Source organism: Melanotaenia boesemani, chromosome 13 (assembly GCF_017639745.1).
Source record: "Melanotaenia boesemani isolate fMelBoe1 chromosome 13, fMelBoe1.pri, whole genome shotgun sequence".
Taxonomy (NCBI): domain Eukaryota; kingdom Metazoa; phylum Chordata; class Actinopteri; order Atheriniformes; family Melanotaeniidae; genus Melanotaenia; species Melanotaenia boesemani.
Window position 1 is genome coordinate 28954072 of NC_055694.1, and position 18919 is coordinate 28972990.

An 18919-nucleotide genomic window follows, 5' to 3' on the forward strand; every position below is an offset into this window, starting at 1 on the left:
CGTGAGAGGAGGCGGTACTTTCGCAGGGCATGCTTGGAAATGTAGTCTATACAGGCCAGTCACCCTACTGGAAAACCCTTTGTATCAGAGATAAATAAACTACAACTACCATCATATGGATAAATCTAGTTTGGATAAGGTCAGAAAAACTGGAGAGTAAATTTTCTCCAAACGATCCATAAGTGAATCAAGTAAAAATGCTGTTTTTTGGCAGGTAAATCTGATTGAATAGACATATTATTCATCCATCTGTCACTTAGTAAGTAGATTTTCACAAATGGTAAAAATAAAATTATTAAACCAATGTTAATTTGATTTGTATAAAAAATATAATTTTTTTTATCAAAAAGATCCAACAGCAAATACAAACTATACAGATCATTAACGGAAAACAGTTCCTTTTCATTCAGTCACATGAAACAAAAACATCTCATTTATCCGGAGTTAGGTTGTAAAGTTGTAGATTATTATTATTATTATTATTATTATTATTATTTATTTATTAGAAATAATTTATCATCAATTGACAGTTCTTGTTCCATCAACTGATGTCTGCTGCTGGAATGACCTGCACATTTGTGCTCCAGCTGACCTGAAGAAGGCTCTGACTGAACACTTTTGTTTCCACACTGTATTGTGTAGAAGAGTGGTTCCCAACCTACAGTCACCCAAAGAGCACAGTGGAGGCCCAGCTGTTCAGATTCTGTGGGATATTTTAATTAAGTCAGTGTCCACACAGAGACAAGTTGAGGTGTATCTGCTTAAGTTTTTTATCATCTTGATGATTCATCCTCATGGAACTGGCATTTTGGTAGCCTACAACCTTTGTAAACCAGGTCCCAAAGTTAATAAATGTCATCGACATATGTTATACAACATTTTAAAACATATTTATTTTACCAGGATGCACTTCTATGGCAAAAAGCTAACTGATAAAAGCATAAAGCCAAGAATAATTTCAGCATGGGGCAGGGTGGGTGGGGGGTCCATTGTTTTTTGCTGGTTGCATGAAGGGGGTCATTAAGAAATCATTTCCAGAGGGTAATGGCTGCTAGCAAGAATGATCTTCGGTACTTCTCTGTCTTGCATTGCACTTAACACACTGTTGTTTCTTCTTTGTATTGTCTAAAGATGTTGAAGACTCATCCACTATTTTCAGCAGCTTGTGCAGGGTTCTTTTCTGGACAGTCAACTCCAGAGTTATTTCCAGCACAGAACTAGCCTTTTTGATCAGTTTGTTCAATCTCCTTAAGTTTCTAGCTCTGATGCTGTTGCCCCAGCAGATGCTGCAAAGATGATTGCACTTTCCATAACAGACTTACAGAAGATATGCAAAATCTTGGTGTAGACAATGAAGGATCTTAGCATCCTCCAGAAGAAGATGCTTCTGTGCTGCATTTCCAGTCCAGTCTGTTGTCCAGCTGAGCTCCAAGGTACTTGTATTCCTCCACCACCTCCGCCTCTTCTTCCAGGATGTAAACAGTGCTTTGTTTACTCATGTTCCTCCTGAAATCAACAATAATTTATTTTGTTTTGTTTGCGTTCAAGATGAGGTGATTGTTTCTGCACCATCTCACAAACTGAATGACCAATTCTCTGTACTCAGCTTCTTGTCCATCACTGATACTCCCCACAACTGCAGAGTAATCAAAGCATTTCTTTGAATGACAGGACTCAGGGTTGTACTGGAAGTCTGAGGTGCTGCTGACCATCAAATTTGGTACACATATTCTACAGGGAGACCAACAAAAATCGTCTTGGAGCCATGGCCTATACCCAGTGGGAAACCAGCCTTTTTAGTGGTCATTCTGGTGATTTACAGTCGTCCAATTTTAACAAACTCCTCCTACAGATTTTATCATATGGTCGAAGTTGAACTGAATTAGACTAAGTGAAATAAAAATGGATGGATGGACTGTCAAAATTGCTCAGTAGAGTCCGGACACACAAAGTTATTAAAATCCAGATTTTTCATCAGTGGGCCTGGTTGTGGTGGCACATCAAACTTTAGCAATTTGCCATGAAAAACAAAATTGATATAACTCGCACAGGTAAAGCCCTGGAGGTTGTAGTGGTAATCCCTCTAAGGATAGCCTAAACTATGAAAAAGTGAAAACCACAGTACTGCAGGCTTATGAGTTAGACCCTAAAGTCTACAGGCAAAAGTTTTGACATCAGAGAAAAGCTGCTGGACAGGCTCATGTGGAATTCATATGCCAGCCAGCTGATAGAGCTCTTTTCCAATCGTTGTGAAATTTGCAGTCGTGTCAAATTGACTTGGTGTTTCACAAGGTTTCAGTTTCACTATCCCTTCCAATTATGTCTTCTTGCATTCCTTTGTTGAATCAGCCACAGAGCACGTTCAAAATGGCCGGTGTATTTAAATCTGCTTGTTAGAGTGTGACATGGTAAATAAAGTGAAACTCAGTTGCAAAGTCATGCAGAGTCTTGGAAGAAAAAGTAGTAGAGTGTGGTTTCTCAGCCTAGAGGCGCTGCTGGGCAGTGACGGCTCCACATAATAGATCAGAGCAGGTCATAAAGTTATGTAATGTGTCTTTAACAAGAAGTCTTTCTATTGGTCTCAAACACCATCCAGTGTGAATCAAACTTAACATATCTGACAACGTTTGCCTCCTGAACACATCTGCATCTCTGTATGCTTGCATCATTATTGCCCTACCCACTGAAACATAGTGAGATGTAATGAGCTTGTAATTTTGTAAGGGACTCATAATTTGTGGGTGAAAATGTAAGAGTATGTACTAGGGACGTAGTCAGTGGACACAGTCGCACCATCTTCACTGAAACTCAAGGCAGTAAGGTACTTTGGTTTGCTGCCACCTTAAGTCACATTCTAGATCCTAATGCTGGATATGTACGGACAAAAAATCTGAATGACTAAAATGGTACTGTTTGATTAATTTTTATCAGGACATGATAGGTCATCTATTGGAAGTTAGAAAATCCTACCTACACAAAACGTGTATTAATTCAGCTTCTAGATCTCTGAGATCATGTTACTACGACAACCCATGTCTGACATCTGCTGCAGGTGGACCTGAGTTTCATTTTATAAAAGCTATCACAGAGGAGGTTTCCTTCCTGGAGTCAGTTACTATGGTAACTGAGTGTTACCATGTAATGAAGTTACTCACACTGTTACCATGGTTATATGATAAAACGTATCTATGTTTCTGGGACAGAAAATTCAGAATTTCTCTCAGTATGGTTAAACATAACCTGATTTCTGAAACAGACCCCAGGTGTGGACCAGGTGTGTTTTTAATTGTCCTGATGATGACAGCCTGATAATTAAAGAGGGCTTATAAAGACTAGTGATCAGAGTCAGGGTTTAACAGTCAGGAAAATATGGGGATTAACGGTGAGCGCGCCGCTCGCCCACGTCTCTCCCATCTCTCCGCGGGACAGTGAACATGTCGGGGCGATCTGTCCGGTCTCTGTCCGCGGTCCTACAACCTTTCATTAGGAGCTACCATTATCCAAAAGTAAGAGCGGTTCCTAAGTTAACCTGATGTCCAGTTAACCGTAAAAAATACCGCGGTTTGACCAGAAAAAAAGAAAAAGTTTACTGGTTGGTTTGATGAGAGCTGGAGGTAAATGTAGAGTTAAGTAGATTAGCAGCTTCTTGTTCAGCTAGCTAACGTTAACTAACCGGAGCAAGTTACTTCCGGTTACCTAACGTTAGCTTCTTTCTTCGCTGTCCCATCAGCACCACAGTATGTTGCTAACTTCTTTTCTCAGCAGCGGATACAAGTGTATTTTGTTATTTATTTACAGATTTAGTAAAACATCTGCATATTCTGAATAAAATCAACTTTGTATTTATTTTAGCTGAAGCAACCTCCATTTTTATTGATCATTTATCAGTTTCATTCTCTTTGACCTATTAAAACATGGGGATTAAGGTCAAATTGACTTGGTGTTGGCGTTTCACAAGTCTTCGGTTTCCCTTTCCCTTCCAATAATGTCTGCTTGCATTTCTTGAATGCATTTGTTGATCTATCAGACTACCTGAAGTCAGCATTAAAGGTCACTAAATTTGTTCTCTATAATTTCTCCAGTTTTTTTATTGCTGAAGATTTAAAGTTTGCTTTTTGTTGCTCATTGAGCCTCATTCTGAGTCCCAGCAGGACCAGGCTGAAACTGGATCCTTAGGACTGGTTCCCACTGAGCCAGACACTACATGGACTGAAGTTAACATGTCCTGTCTGTTACAGACACAGAGTAATCTGAAAATTCAAATTTTAAGTCTCCAAGTCAGACAAAATATGAATTTCTCATTTTTTAAACAATCTGTCAGTAACTTCTGTGTTTTCAGATTGACGGAGCAGAAAAATGTCATCACAGACACACATCCACCTACACAGTAAGTTGTCTAAGTGAAAAAATAAGTGCTAAACAATATCAGACCATCAGATCCAACATTTACCCTCTGACTTTCCATGATCATCAATGTCTAGTCAAACTGATTTCACCAGGAAAAATGTTGGTCTTTCTCTTCTTTGTCCACCTAATCCTCCTGTTTTCTGTCCTATGTCCGGATCCCCCACCATCCTACCTCAATTTACCTTCACAAGAGCATAGTGAGTATGGCTGCTTATTAATTTGTTATGGCCGGACAGTCGTCACATTATTTGAAAGAGTTGTTTTAACTTGTGTTTACAGCCTCCACCTGCACAGTATGGAGGCCGGCACACGGTGACCCTGATTCCTGGAGACGGCATCGGACCGGAGCTTGCTAACCATGTGCGGGAACTATTCCGGTAAGTTTATTTAAACTGTTCAACAGACACACACGAAGACTGTTGAGTCCCTCCAGGATTTCACAGCGTTCTTTTGTGATTGTTGTGACTGAAAATTTCTACGTTTTGCACAGCTTTTGTGAGAAGTTAAAAATAGACTCATCACAATAATTTTCCTCATCTGTTTGTACATTTCAGACATTGTAGCAGGCATCTTTCTGTAGAAAAACTTTTGTGAGTTGACAACATTTGTTTATCTTCCACCACAATGTTGCAGCACTACAAAACAGTTTACACCCATTTTCATGGTCGTATCTGGGAAAGTAGTTTTAGTCTTCAGGACATTTATCAGACAGCTGGTTGACAGGAAAGTATTGTTTAGAAAGAGAGGGGGGTTGAGAAGCAGCAACAGACCCATGCCTGGGATTCAAACCTGAACCAGCAGCTTGGAGTCGCTGTAGCCTTTATAGTCAAACTCAACCTGTTTGACTAAACACCTCCCAGAATGCTGGGGCAGTCCTACATGGTGATTTTAGATGGCAGATGCGACACACTCATCCTGCACATGTTGCGTATTAGTAATAATTAGAGACAGGAAGTAAAGTTGATGACGTACTTGTCCTGAATAATAAACCCTGATCTCTGTTGCGTTTCCACAGCATTCGTTCCACTACTTGGTAGGTGGGGTATCAGCTGGATAGTGATTGATGTGTCAGTTACATAATAGCATGACATTTTTCTTATTGTCGAGTCACACAGGAAGGGATGATTCTTTCCACCAGTCAGTGGATTGCCGAGTGGGCTCTGATTGTATGGAGAGCTGATTTATTTATTATTAAGTAAAAAAATATTGGAATGTATAAATGTCCTGTGCAATAAAATAAGAAGGTAGCAAGTTTACATATTTCATTAAATTTTGTAGTAGCTTGTTTATTTCAGGGGTCTTTTTTATTACAGGTTCTTATATTCAGAGAAGAGGTTTGGTTATCCATCTATAGGTGTAGCCGTTTATATATGGTTTGGGTTATCCATCTATGAGCATGTTTGTGTATCCGTAAGAATGGTTATCTGTCTGGATTGTGCCGGAGGGCAGAACTTGAACAGAACGGTGAATCACAACTTCTTGTCCTCAAACCTTGCTGACCAATCACAGGAAAATGTTTCTCACACTACTTTTTTCCCCCTTGTCTAACCTCTTGTAAGCCTTGAAGAACCTGAAGTAGAAGGAGCCATAAAAAAAGTGGCACTGCAAAATAAAAGCTTAATTAAATGCATAAACCTGGTACTACCAAATAAGTAGTAATAAGTTTCTCATAATACAAATCTAAACCAGAAAATACCATCATGAAATGAAAATGTCATGCGTTTTTATGCATATTAAAATAAAACAAGCCGTCACACACCAAACAAATAACATAGCAATAAAAAAAAACACACTCACACACGCACACATGCATACCAGTGATGTGCAGTCAAGGAGAGGCAGTGCCTCATCTGTCATGATAAAGAAAAAAATACATAAAACATATAAATAGTTTCCACTGATTTGATTTAAAAATGCATTTTCAGTATGACTCTAACACGTTCTTGACAGTTTATTAAGTAAAAATTGCAGAATTTGAGTATTTTCTGATCAAATACTGGGCATAAACCCCGGTGGAGGCACGGGCGAGCTATGCCTCAACTCGGACTGCGCGATCTATCACAAACTGGGTTGAATGACGCGTGCCCGTTTTTGTTCCAGCATTTCACTAATATAAACTTTATAGAAATATTTGTTATACACCGTGACTCTCTACAGTGTGTGTAATGTCTTTAATGTATGTGTGACAGAAATATTTCTGCTTATCATGCAGTAAAGTGCAGAGAAAAGTCAGCAGGTGAGGCAAACAGTACTCTGCCTCACCTCAAGGGGGCGCACTCACACACCAACACAGTGTGTGCAGTGCTGCCAACTTAGCGAGCTTGTTGCTATATCTAGCTAGTTTTTAGACCTCTAGCAGTTTTTTTTTTTTTTTTTTAAAAAGTGACAAATCTAGTAACTTTTTCTGGTATTTTTGACTTTTGGAGACTGACGGGATATGAAGCTTTACCAGTAGTTGCATGGTGCTGAATGAATATTAAAATAAGATGCTATTTTCAGTTCTTACAATTGTAAATCAGTGCCTCACCAGCCATGAACCTCACTGCACGTCTCTGATGCATACACGCACAAACAAAGCAGTCCCCCCCCCATTCTGCACAAACATGACTCCGTAATTTCTATCTCTAAACTGAATGTAGGTATAAAATAGTAAAAGTAATAAACATCTGGCTTGATGCTGCTGCGAGGAAACAATATCATGGGGATCTGTCCAGACCAGGAGCCAGTCCAACAGTTACAACAATAAAACAAACAACATTAATATAAAACTGGTCATGAAAAACAATTGCACATTACTGAGCAGTCTCTGATGCTTTTAGCTTGGTTTTGAAGGCATTTAAGTGCAAATAAATAAACTGCTACCAATATCAGATGTATCTCTACGTATTTATTTTGTACATGAAAACAAATGACTAAATTATTGGCATTAGTACTGTCGTTTAGCAAGAGATTCCCCCCTGTGGGATTCGAACTTCAGTCTCTCGCTTGACAGACGGATGCTGTACTGACGGACATATCCAGCTGCACGTTCCGATGCCTCTGACGTGTCTTCCCTTCTGACATGGCGATTACAGCATCTGTAATAGTAATGCCCACCAATGAAACATTTTTATGTTTGTCATCAGGATCTCTGAAAAATTCCACTTCTTAACTCTTTTTTCCTCCTGAGCCATCATGGAAATGATGTGGTGAATATGTATTACAGAGTTGATTCTGATTTATAAACGGAAACAGGCGTAGGACGTGCGTGCACACTCTTTTATAAATCTGAAAGTTGAAGCGTGCAGCACTTCCTTTTTGTGCCGCAGACTCCACCTGTAGTTTGCGTTGCTACGCACAGTTTTATAAATGAGGCCACACCAGCCTGCCCTGTTTGTTTTTTCTTGGCTTTCCAGCAGTTATCTTCAGTGAGATCTTAGGCTGGGTTCACACTGCAGGCTGAAGTGACCCAAATCCGATTTTTCTGCCCCTATGTGACCTTTTCCTGATATTTTCATAACAGTCTGAAAGACACAGATCCAATTTTTTCAAATGAGACCCAGGCCACTTGGATATGTGGTCCTAAATGTGATACGTATCGGCAACAGCCAGGTTGCATTAATCCGACCTACACGTCATACAAAACATTGTTTATAAACTCTTATCTGTAAAGACGCTCGCATCACTCTCCACCACTCCTAGCTGCGACTCCGTACTCACACGTTTCTCTGTACAGACTTTGCTGACACTGCTCCACAAAATGTCATTACCAAAAATCTGGCTCTCCTCTTTTGTATCTCCTCCTTAAAACAATGCCAATGCCAATGTGCTGGCTATGGTTGGACAATAACTTTAAAATTGCAACATACGCTGCTGTTACTGCAAACAAGAAGACGTCACACACACGCTCGCTGTCATGTCGTTGTGTCTTCTACGCATGCATAAGGTTCATACAGCAGATCACATACAAGTCGCATTTAATTGGAAATGTGAAAAGACTCTCATTGAGCCTCATGTCCTGCAGTGTGAACCTAGCCTAAGTCTGACATCAGAATCTGCTAAACCACTTCTTCAGCCCAGCCAACTATGTTTTAAACACAGTTTCATAATTTGACTAGTAGGTGTGATCCTTGTTTCTCCACTACAGCGTTTCCTCATGTGTTTGTGTTCAGATTCTGCTGTGTGCCAGTGGACTTTGAAGTGGTCAATGTTGACTCCACTTTGGCTGCAGAGGATGACATCAATAACGCCATCATGGCCATCAGACGTAATGGTGTTGCACTGAAAGGTCATTTTGGGACAATATATTCACATATCTTTTATCATAAATACAAGTTTCCTAAGTTTCTGTTAACAAGTAAGAAAATATCAATATTTACATTATGTACTAAATCCACCAAAAAACAGGCACATGGGGAACAGTTTTTAGCTGAAATGCTCTATTTCTCATCCTTTAATGAACGGAAGTTGGCTAACATGTCTGTGTTTAATCAGGAAACATTGAGACCAACCACAACCTGCCACCATCGTACAAGTCCAGGAACAACCTGCTGCGGTGAGTCTCCTGCATGTGTGTGCATTTGCAAATGGACCACTACAGACCAATGATCCTAATATATCCGAATTAATGTTGTAAATGCTGTAGCAATGTGGGACAGTTATAAGAAACTTGGTTCGTCACCACGTAATGAAACGGCGAGTGTGTGCTACTCTTGTGATCACCAACCTTTTTAAGCCCAAGATATCTAACCTCAGCGTGGGTGACAGAAGAGATCTACCCTACTGAAGTGTTGAATGAAAGACTGTCCAGATAATGCTTACAAGTTCAGGCTTTTTTCAGGTTTATTGTAATTAACATGCATCAAACACTTTGGTCCAGCTTTCAAATGGATGTGACCAAGAATATACTGTAACACTGTATGTTTAGCTATCTGTAAGGCCGTCACTATTTTGTCTATAATTTCACATAACTTATATTCCTAAACTCTTAATATAAGAGTGACCTATTTTCCATTTGAGGAAATTATTTACAATAAAGTGAGCAGATCATACAAAATATCCATTACCCATTTAATGTTGTGTTTAGCAAATGAACTTTCAGGTAAGTTCAGTTCTGTGTTTCTTGCATCATTACTGTTCCATCACAAGGCAAAATGCCGTCTTGTTAGTAAATCACTGTGACGGCTGTGACTGCATACTGTCTGTGAGGGCTTTGTAGTTTGGCTCATAACTACAAACAGCCAGTCTGAGGCAATCTGTGAAGTGTTTGTCAGTCAGTGCTGTACTTTCATTAGATTATTTTCATCTGTGAAAATACCATTTCAAATGGGTAAGTGGATCCAAAGTAGGCACTAATTTTTAATGCACATGCACTGAAGAGAGGAAATTTCTGTCTGCTGACAAGTCTCCAAAAGTCATTGTGCCTTGATCTGGCTTTTAGCTCTGCATCATTCTGCAAATCAGTCATTTCTATGTCAATTCCACATGGCAAAGCAAAAACCTGCTGGAGTTTGGCTGCTACCTCCTCTATAATACCAGGCAGGAATGGGTTTGAGACAAATGAAGTAATATCTTCAATGGTGTCTAAAGACTCATTAATGCTCGACTCAGAAGACGGATATGCAGATGGATGGACAGTTTTGTCTGTCTTCTGTGTTGGTTACATGCAGAATTTGGTCAGTTTTTTCACTTAGTAGGTGTGCTCTCCGTATTTGATGCGGAAGAAAAAGCAATACCATCAGAAATCGTTGGGGCAGTGCTGAGCCGAATAGCTAACATGCAACCAGCAAAAAAAAAAAAAAAAAACAAAAACAAAGAAGAGGAGCAGGAAGGGAACAAAAAGCAAAAGGAGAAGAAGACTTGGACAACAACTGTATAAATTATGCAAGCTTTTGCAGAAGGAATTGCGAATGTTTAGGGCGTGGCGTGTTGGGCAGTTGGAAACAACTTCATACTGATGCATTAGCGCTGCCAAACGGTGTGTGAAACCAACCTCGGCTCGCTGACTGAACTCTGTACAGTATTGCTCAGGGCAAAAATCATGGTTATATGATGGACTGTGACATTTTCTCCAGGTTGGGAAAGTATGTCAGCCTCTCTTTCTTGAGATGAGTAGTCCAGACACTGAGCTTGGCCTCGAACGCATTCACGGCACTTATTATGTGGGGAAGGCGTCGGTCGTTTCCATGAAACTCGCTGTTAAGTGAGTTCAGTTTTGCTGTTAGTTCTGTCATCGACTCCAGGTCCAGTAGCCATGCATCATCTGATAGTTCCTCATGATCCTTGTTCCTTGTTGACAGATCCAACGAGTTGAAAAGAAATTCTGTTCCTGATTCTCTTCTTCTTCTCTGGTTTGTTTCTTTCCTAGGTCGTATGTCGTCTATTCTGCTCAACACTTCCCCCACAATTTCCAGTGGTATTGCTCTGTCTTCTGCGTCAAGCCACAGATAGCTAAGCTGCATGAAAACAGACCAAATTCTGCAGAAACAGACAATATTGTCCATCCGTCCCCATATCCGTCCTCTGCATCGAGCATTAATGGACCTTTAAAAGATAGACTCTTGCAAAACCAAGCATTAATCAGAGAGAGACGTAATGTGTTTTTGAATGAATTTTTCTTTTATTTTTCGCGATTGACAGCTTGGCTGGCCGCCACTGCTCTTGAGCATATACCAGTGGTTTCGCCAATTTCACAGCAATAAAATTATTTACTATATGAACCGCAGGGAGAAAAATGTTACCAACGTGTCTGATTTAAAGGTCCAACGTCAACATAATCAAAGTGTAACAGCAGAATCTCTCCACCTCTCAGAAGTACAACTTCGTCAGGTTTTGACATTTTTAGGATCTGCTGTAGTTTCCTCATTAAAAAACACACGTTTCACGTTGTAACAATAAAACGTATTGCAAAGTTTCACACTTTTACAATCATCTACAAGGTTACAACTAATGTCCAAATGTTGTTTTTTTTGCAAAATTAGAATAAAATTATTTACTATATGAACCGCAGGGAGAAAAATGTTACCAACGTGTCTGATTTAAAGGTTCAACGTCAACATAATCAAAGTGTAACAGCAGAATCTCTCCACGTCTCAGAAGTACAACTTCATATTTCACAATATCTCTAAAAATAGTCATTTACTCTCAGCAGCAGGGCGTCGCCTTGTCTCTATTAGCAATGACTAGCATGATAAACGGGACTTGTTGCGCCATTTTGAGCTTAACAGCGACATGAAAACGCAGAATTTGGTATCTGATTAACAACTTGTGTTCTTTGCATTCAGTTTTTTTCACAATTGAAGTTTTCCACTGCTGTTAGAACAACCAAAAACCACGCCTGTCCTCCCAGATTTCTTTCTCATTGTTAAGAAATAAGCAGTATCAAGCAGAAAATGACCCGATTCTCTTTAGAATTATTTATGACAGACACACAATTTCCACCACAAAAATGGTGGATGGTTTACTTTGGTATTTGCTCAGCTACACTACATATAATAATTTACTACTGCACTTTACTATATTATAGTGTGTATTAATATCTCATTACTTTCGGATATTTAATTTACTGTTTACATTTACACTTTTTTTTTACCTTCGTGTGTATTACATTGAAGCTCAACTGCATGTGTTTTCTAACCTGTTACTTGTTGTTAGTTGTCTTTGTTTTTCTTTTTATTAAACTATCACATACTATGAAACATGGAAAAACTCTTTGTGCCATAAATTTCCCTTCAAAAGAAAGAAAGAGAGAACTGAATTAAATTAATTGAATTGCTCTCTGCAGGACTAGTCTGGATCTGTATGCTAACGTGATGCACTGCCAGTCTCTGCCCGGCGTGAGGACTCGCCATAGAGACGTGGACATCATGATAATCAGGGAGAACACAGAAGGAGAGTACAGCAGTCTGGAGCATGAGGTGTGTTAGCATGGCTTCTCTTTCTGGACACCAGCTTCCGTCCAAACTGTCTGAGCTTTTCTCCATCTCTGCAGAACGTTCCTGGTGTTGTCGAGAGTCTAAAGATCATCACCAGGACTAAATCCTTACGGATTGCTGACTATGCATTCAGGATGGCTCGGGACAAAGGACGGAGACGAGTCACAGCTGTTCATAAAGCTAACATCATGTCAGTCTCTGATAAGTCAGCGTCTGTCCCTTTCTGTTTAACTCTGATCCACTCTGAAGACATCTGACATGTCCTACTGTGTCTTCATTGAGCAGGAAGTTGGCTGATGGACTCTTTCTGGAAAGTTGTAAAGAGGTTGCCAGCGGTTACTCAGAAATCACCTTCGACAGCATGATTGTGGACAACACCACCATGCAGGCATGTCCATATATGTGCACATACGTCTATACATGTCCATATATGTTCATAGACATCCATATGTGTCCACATACACGTCCATAGATGTCCAAATATGTCCATACACATCCATACATGTCCATATATCTCCATATATGCCCATACATGTCCATACTAGGGCTGGGCGATATATCGAGCATACTCGACGTATCCTGAGATGTTTTTTGTAGGATATATGAATTGGCTATATCACGAACATCAAGTATAAACTGTAACAGCAGCACTTTAAGTCGTCTACGTGGGTTTTTCTTCGTAGCACTCTGCTGCTGCTGAGTGAAGTTCAACACATGCAGCAAGGCTTCTTTCACTCACAGCAGACAGACAGCTCCCACCCCCACCCATCCAGAAAACTCTCCTATGCACATGCATGTTGTTGTTTCAGGAGAGACGGGAAAACATATGGAGACAAGGTGTAGGCGGCTAGCTTTCTAACTAGATGTCAATTTAAGCAGTAATTCGCCTCAGAAACGACAGTGACGAAGAAACTGATTGTTCAGTTGTGTGTGTTTCCCAATGGACATGAAGTTTTTAGTACACCGGAGCAGGAAACACCTCCAGATGCTCTTTTGAACAGATGTTATCGAAGCAGATATTTCCATCGCATTTATAGATGGTTGATGCAACAATTTCTAACGTGCGCTGTCTCTCTGCTGATGGGAGTGCGGCTCACCTGTGTGTGCATGTAGAGACATGAAATGACATAATTACATACCAGCACAGGAATAAAAAAAAAAAAGGCTGTTTAGTTGTTATAATAAAAGGAAAAAATATAAACCTGTTCTAGAGAAAATAGAACCTTAGATTACTTCTGTTGTGATCTGGTGGAAAATAGAAAAAAAAACTTAAATGATTAGATAATATTTGAATATAAAATAACTGAATGAAAAAAATTTATAACATATAAATTGAGTAATTATAGAAAATAAAATGAACTTGCTTTTCTAGGGGTGGTGGGAGTTGATGTTAGCGGGTTGGGGTGCCCACCTCATATAATAAAAAAAGACAAAGGGCAAGGCAAAAAAAAATTATTGGGATATCAGTTATAGGCCATATTGCCCAGCCCTAGTCCATATGTGTCATTTCCACATACGTCCATAAACATCCATAAATGTCCATACTTATCCATCAATGTCCATACATGTCGATACACATTGATACACATACATATGTCCCTATATCACCATACGTCTCCATACATTTCTACATATGTCCAAACACATCCATACATGTCCATACATGTCCAAACATATACATATATGTCAATATATCTCCATGCACTGCAATATATGTCCATATATGTCCATACACATGTTTAATTGTCTATATATGTCCATACATGTACATTAATGTCCATACATGTCCATAAACATCCATTTATGTCCATAAATGCCCTGCTGTACCAGAAGAAATGAGCATGTTCTCTTGTTTCATAGCTGGTTTCCAGGCCCCAACAGTTTGATGTGATGGTTATGCCCAACCTGTATGGAAACATTGTAAGCAACGTGTGTGCTGGGCTGGTTGGTGGACCTGGCCTAGTACCTGGGGCCAACTATGGAGAGGACTACGCTGTGTTTGAGACAGTGAGACAAGTTTTCTTCAAAAGTTTAAATTCATGAAAAGTTCTCAGAACTTATGAGAAATGTCTTCAAAGTTTTTCAGTGTTTTTCTTGTGTGTCATAGACGTTATTTTTTCTGGAAGCTCATGAACTTTCAACAGAAAACAGTCATATTTATGTGAAAGGAGGCGTAGGACTATCTGTGGTCTCAATTAGATGTCTGACATGTTTTAGTCAGAATACCACAGGGTTTCAGGCCAACAGCTCCTCATTTGCAGCATAAAAAACACATTGGAAAACAGTTGCAAAGAGCTCAAGTGCACTGTCAACATTTAAACAGACAAAAGATAGAAGACACAAGCCTAAAAAAAATACAACACATGGATTTTAAAGAGGCTCTACTAAACTTTAGATTTTCTCACTACAAAAATCTATACAGCACCTATCTCAGACAAAGACAGGGACACCACAGCGTGCACAACCCCTGCCCTTCCATATACAAGGTTTCTCAGGAAGTATATAATAACAAGACCAAAACAAACTTTGCTCTTGCCACATAGAGAACAGGGACAAGTGTGTTACAAGTTTAAACGAGCATTATCTTCATCCTGTCTCTTCTCTGAGATCTCTCCAGTCAGTCAAAGTCAGTCTAATGTTGACTCTTTTCTTTATGCCTTGCTCTGTCCCCTCTTCTTCTTTTTCCCCCTCTGGTAATGCCCTCTTGGGTTTCTTTGATGAATCACCATGGTGACCTTTAAATCATCCAGTATGTTAATATCTATGAAGCTATTATTGTGCCTCATTCCTGAGCAGCAAAGCAACATTCTGAGTGCAGACAGGTGATTTTTGCGCATAAGTTACATTTTGAGTGGAAAATATTTTTGTATAAAAAAAAACTTCAACTTAGCAAATATGAATTAATTCTGTTCAGACAAAATGAATTTCAGTGTTTTCTCCTACCTGTGTAGCTGTATAAGGACAAAACTTTCCCTCAGTTTAAACAATCTTCTCCCTCATTGTTTTCTCTGCTTGCTGCCATACACCTGTGCACAAGCTGTCAGTGAACCGTCTGCTCAGTCCTGTCAACATGCTTGCTCAACATGCTGCAGCGCTATGAATGTGCCATAATTTCAACCAATCACAGGCATGTGCACAGGCGTGTGTCAGCAATAGCACAGGTGTGTGAGTGTGTCAAAACTAAGGTCATAGTCAAAAATGAAGCCCAGGTTTTTCACTTTTAAAGATGGATTCAGGGACAATGCCTATAGTTTAGAAACATGCTTCTCTTATAGGGCCTTAGACATCTTAGATGACTAAGACTACAGTTTTGTCCCAGTAAGGTGTTAAAAGCCATCCTGAATTCGATATCTGAAATGCAGTTAAAAAGGGCACCCATTGATCTAGTATCATCAGGAAACATGGAGATATAAAACTGTGTGTTATCACCATACTTGCAAAAGTTAATTCCATGTCTCCCGATGATGCCACCAAGAGGGAGCGTATACAAACTGAAAAGAACAGGGCCTACAACTGAACCCTGAGGCACACCACATGTAATTTAATGTATCTTGGAGGAGCATGTATCCAAACCCTACCAGGAGTTTTCTGTCTGTAAGATAGGATGGGAGCCATTTGTGAACAGCACCAGAAAAGCCAGCCAGATGTTTAAGTCTTCTTAAAAGAACAGCGTGATCTATTGTGTCAAACGCAGCAGTAAGATCCAGTAGCACCAAAACTGTTCACTGTGGAGAAAACGTTATCAAGCATTAACCAGGACAAAACTGTCCAATGTTTCGTCAGATGGATTAGAAACAGTGTTGTTGGAAGATAAAATGCTGCATCTGAAAGTGTTTATTTTTCCTCTGAAGTTCAGCATACTCCTCACAGACAGGATCAGAAGTTGTCTGAAATGTATTAGAATTGTGGTTAAATAAATGGTCAGTTGCGGAAAATAGAACTTTTTAATTGTTTTTATGATTATTTATTAATTTGGTGAAGTAAGAATTTCTTTCCTTTTTAATAGCATTATTATATGTTATCAGCTGGTCACTAAAAAAAAAATTTTTCCTCCATCTTCTTTCTGCCGCTTTGCATTTACTATTCAGTTTTTTATTTCCTTGCTTCTTCAGGGGGCAATAAGTTTACTTTGTACCCTTTTTGTTGTAAGTGGGGCAAGCAAATTGATGCTAGACTGACGCTGACTGTTAAAATCATCAACAATAAAATCACAAGGGGCAGGTAAAACAACTGGAGGACATTTATCTAAAACTGTAATAAAATTTGCGACCACTTCTAAGGTTAGATTGCTTTTCCTAACAGTTCGCTCCAAGGTCTCCCACTGTAAAAAAACTGTGATATTAAAACACACACGGCAGTGGTCAGACAGCCAAGTCAAAAATAGAGGACACACTGGTGGACAAAGGTAATGACCAAGTTTAGGGTGTGTCCTCTGTTGTGAGTCGGCTGTGGAACATATTGGATAAAATCCATCAAATTAAGCACATTTAAAGATTTTCTTCATAGAAGGGCTAAGGTGTTATCTATGTGTAGGTTAAAATAACCCGTAAAGTGGATGATTGAGAAAAACTCTGATAATTCTGTGAGAAAAACAACATTTCTTTGGTGGGTCTATAAACTGTGAAACACAAAATCGGCTCATGTGAGGAGAGGACACGGTGGCAGAGTGGCGAGGCCCTCCGTGGCTCTGGATAGGCAGTGGTGACTGCAGCGCAGACATCTCAAAAATCTATCATGTCTGTCTTTTTGGGTCACATGGCATCCATGTACAGCTGTGTATGTTTCTGTGTATGTGTGGGACACAACTTCAGTCCCGTCAGACTAAATTCCAGTTGCTGCTGCTTCTCATGTGAACAGGGAACGAGGAATACTGGGAAGAGCATAGCTAACCGGAACATAGCCAATCCCACCGCCATGCTGATGGCGTCCTGTCTGCTGCTGGACCACCTGAAGCTCCACTCCTATGCAGACATGATCCGTCGGGCCATCCTGTCCGCTCTGGCTGAGACCCGGGTAGGACGCTAATGCCTACATAACCATGAACACAGAAAGCAGGAAAGTTGTGTAACTGTCACTTTTCTCTACAGATCCACACTGCGGACCTGGGGGGACAAGGGTCCACCACCGAGGTAGTCCAGACCATCATGAATGTTGTTCAGAGTGGAGGACCCCAAACACTCAGCATCTAGAAACCTGACAGCAGGAGGAGGATGGAGGTTCTCATAAAATCTTCTATGCAACTTTAGGATAAAGCTTATCTCTATGTTTTCTAATCATGGTTGATTGGGTTAAACTGTTTCCTGGTTGATGAAGACGATGAATGTATTTATGAAATATTATCCTCATGTTTTTATTATCCAACAATCTCTGATGCTCCGTTATGTTTTTAGAAATGATCAGTAGACAAAATGGTTTTACGCATGATGATGTAAATGTAGCAGAATTAAAACAAAATCTTGGAAGATGACTGATGTTCATCAAAGTCTGAAGGAAACAAGAGTAATTCAACTCCGAACATGACGATGATGGACTAGATTTACCGGTCTGATCCTGACCCTCGTATCTTCAACATCAGTTTAATCAGAGGAGAGCAGATAATCAATAATCAGTGAAGCTTGTATCCACATTTCAGTAACATCCAAGAATATTTATAATGTATAAAACCAATAAAAATGATCATTTCTAAACAGGATCAGAAGTGATCAACTGGAAATTAAGTATGAATAGAAACAGGAGGAGGTGTACCAGATCAATGAGAGGATTTAATTCGTTCAGCTAAAATCAGCTGATCAATCACAGCTTGATCACACAGATGTTTATGATCAATAATCCGGTTAATGATCAGTTTTTAGCTTCTGCAGTTTGAACAGAGTGGGAATTGGACCACCGAACATCTGATTGAAAGGTAACCGCTGTTCTGATACACGTAGCTGATGGTTTAATCATGTTTATGTCATGATAAACTCAGACATGACTGCTCCACCCTCATCACAGATTGAATAAAAATAAGATAAAATCAATATAAAAAGGAGTTAAAGTGTCTGTAAGAAATTTCTCAATCAAAGATGGTGTGGGTGATGTGATCAGTAACTTAACAGTTCAATAACAGGTCAGTACTCTGATTACTTTTTGATGCAATATCAGTGGAAGAACCTTCACGTGAAATCCTCCACAGCCGCTCATCATCCATAAACTGATGGATACTGGATCAGAGGTGGGGAATCCCAGTGGGAGGAAACTTCAGGGATAGGAAACAGTTTGTAAATGGAAGTATTTGACCTCATTCGTGGGAGTTGCTGGTTGTGTCCACCAGGAGTCAGTGTTTATCTGAAATATTGTATTCTTTACATGAACAGTGTCAGGATTTTATATTCACTGATTAACTGTTTACGGAGGTGGATTATTCAGGATGGAGCAGATTTTAAGGTGGGAACAAATTAGCTGAAAGAAAACTAAAATCACGACTTCATTTCCTGAAACCCAGGAACAGCCACCTGTCTGACATGAACTGAGGACACATGAATGGGCACATGTACGCCTGCCTACAAGCACACCGGATACTCCGACAGGGGGGATCTCCAGATCTGTGTTTCAATGGT

The 18919-nt window shown here is 39.7% G+C and overlaps 1 protein-coding gene across 1 annotated transcript; it reads left to right on the forward strand.

Moving 5' to 3' along the window:
- The first annotated feature begins 2258 nt into the window (after nucleotides 1-2258).
- On the forward strand, nucleotides 2259-17782 carry LOC121652394 (isocitrate dehydrogenase [NAD] subunit gamma, mitochondrial-like). The gene is made up of 12 exons (XM_042005171.1): nucleotides 2259-3506; nucleotides 4340-4387; nucleotides 4599-4604; nucleotides 4687-4784; nucleotides 8559-8674; nucleotides 8881-8941; nucleotides 12170-12302; nucleotides 12377-12510; nucleotides 12606-12708; nucleotides 14181-14327; nucleotides 17178-17333; nucleotides 17408-17782. The coding sequence occupies exons 1-12, from the start codon at nucleotides 3435-3437 to the stop codon at nucleotides 17507-17509; spliced, it is 1176 nt and encodes a 391-aa protein (XP_041861105.1). The 5' UTR covers nucleotides 2259-3434; the 3' UTR covers nucleotides 17510-17782.
- The last annotated feature ends 1137 nt before the right edge of the window (nucleotides 17783-18919 follow it).

What these genes read in the sequence shown, in the direction of transcription:
- LOC121652394 (XM_042005171.1), top strand. Translation starts at nt 3,435, where the DNA reads ATGTCGGGGCGATCTGTCCGGTCTCTGTCCGCGGTCCTACAACCTTTC. An exon ending in TAATGGTGTTGCACTGAAAG is followed by an intron (nt 8,675 to 8,880) that starts GTCATTTTGGGA and finishes GTGTTTAATCAG; the next exon opens with GAAACATTGAGACCAACCAC. An exon ending in TCCAGGAACAACCTGCTGCG is followed by an intron (nt 8,942 to 12,169) that starts GTGAGTCTCCTG and finishes TGCTCTCTGCAG; the next exon opens with GACTAGTCTGGATCTGTATG.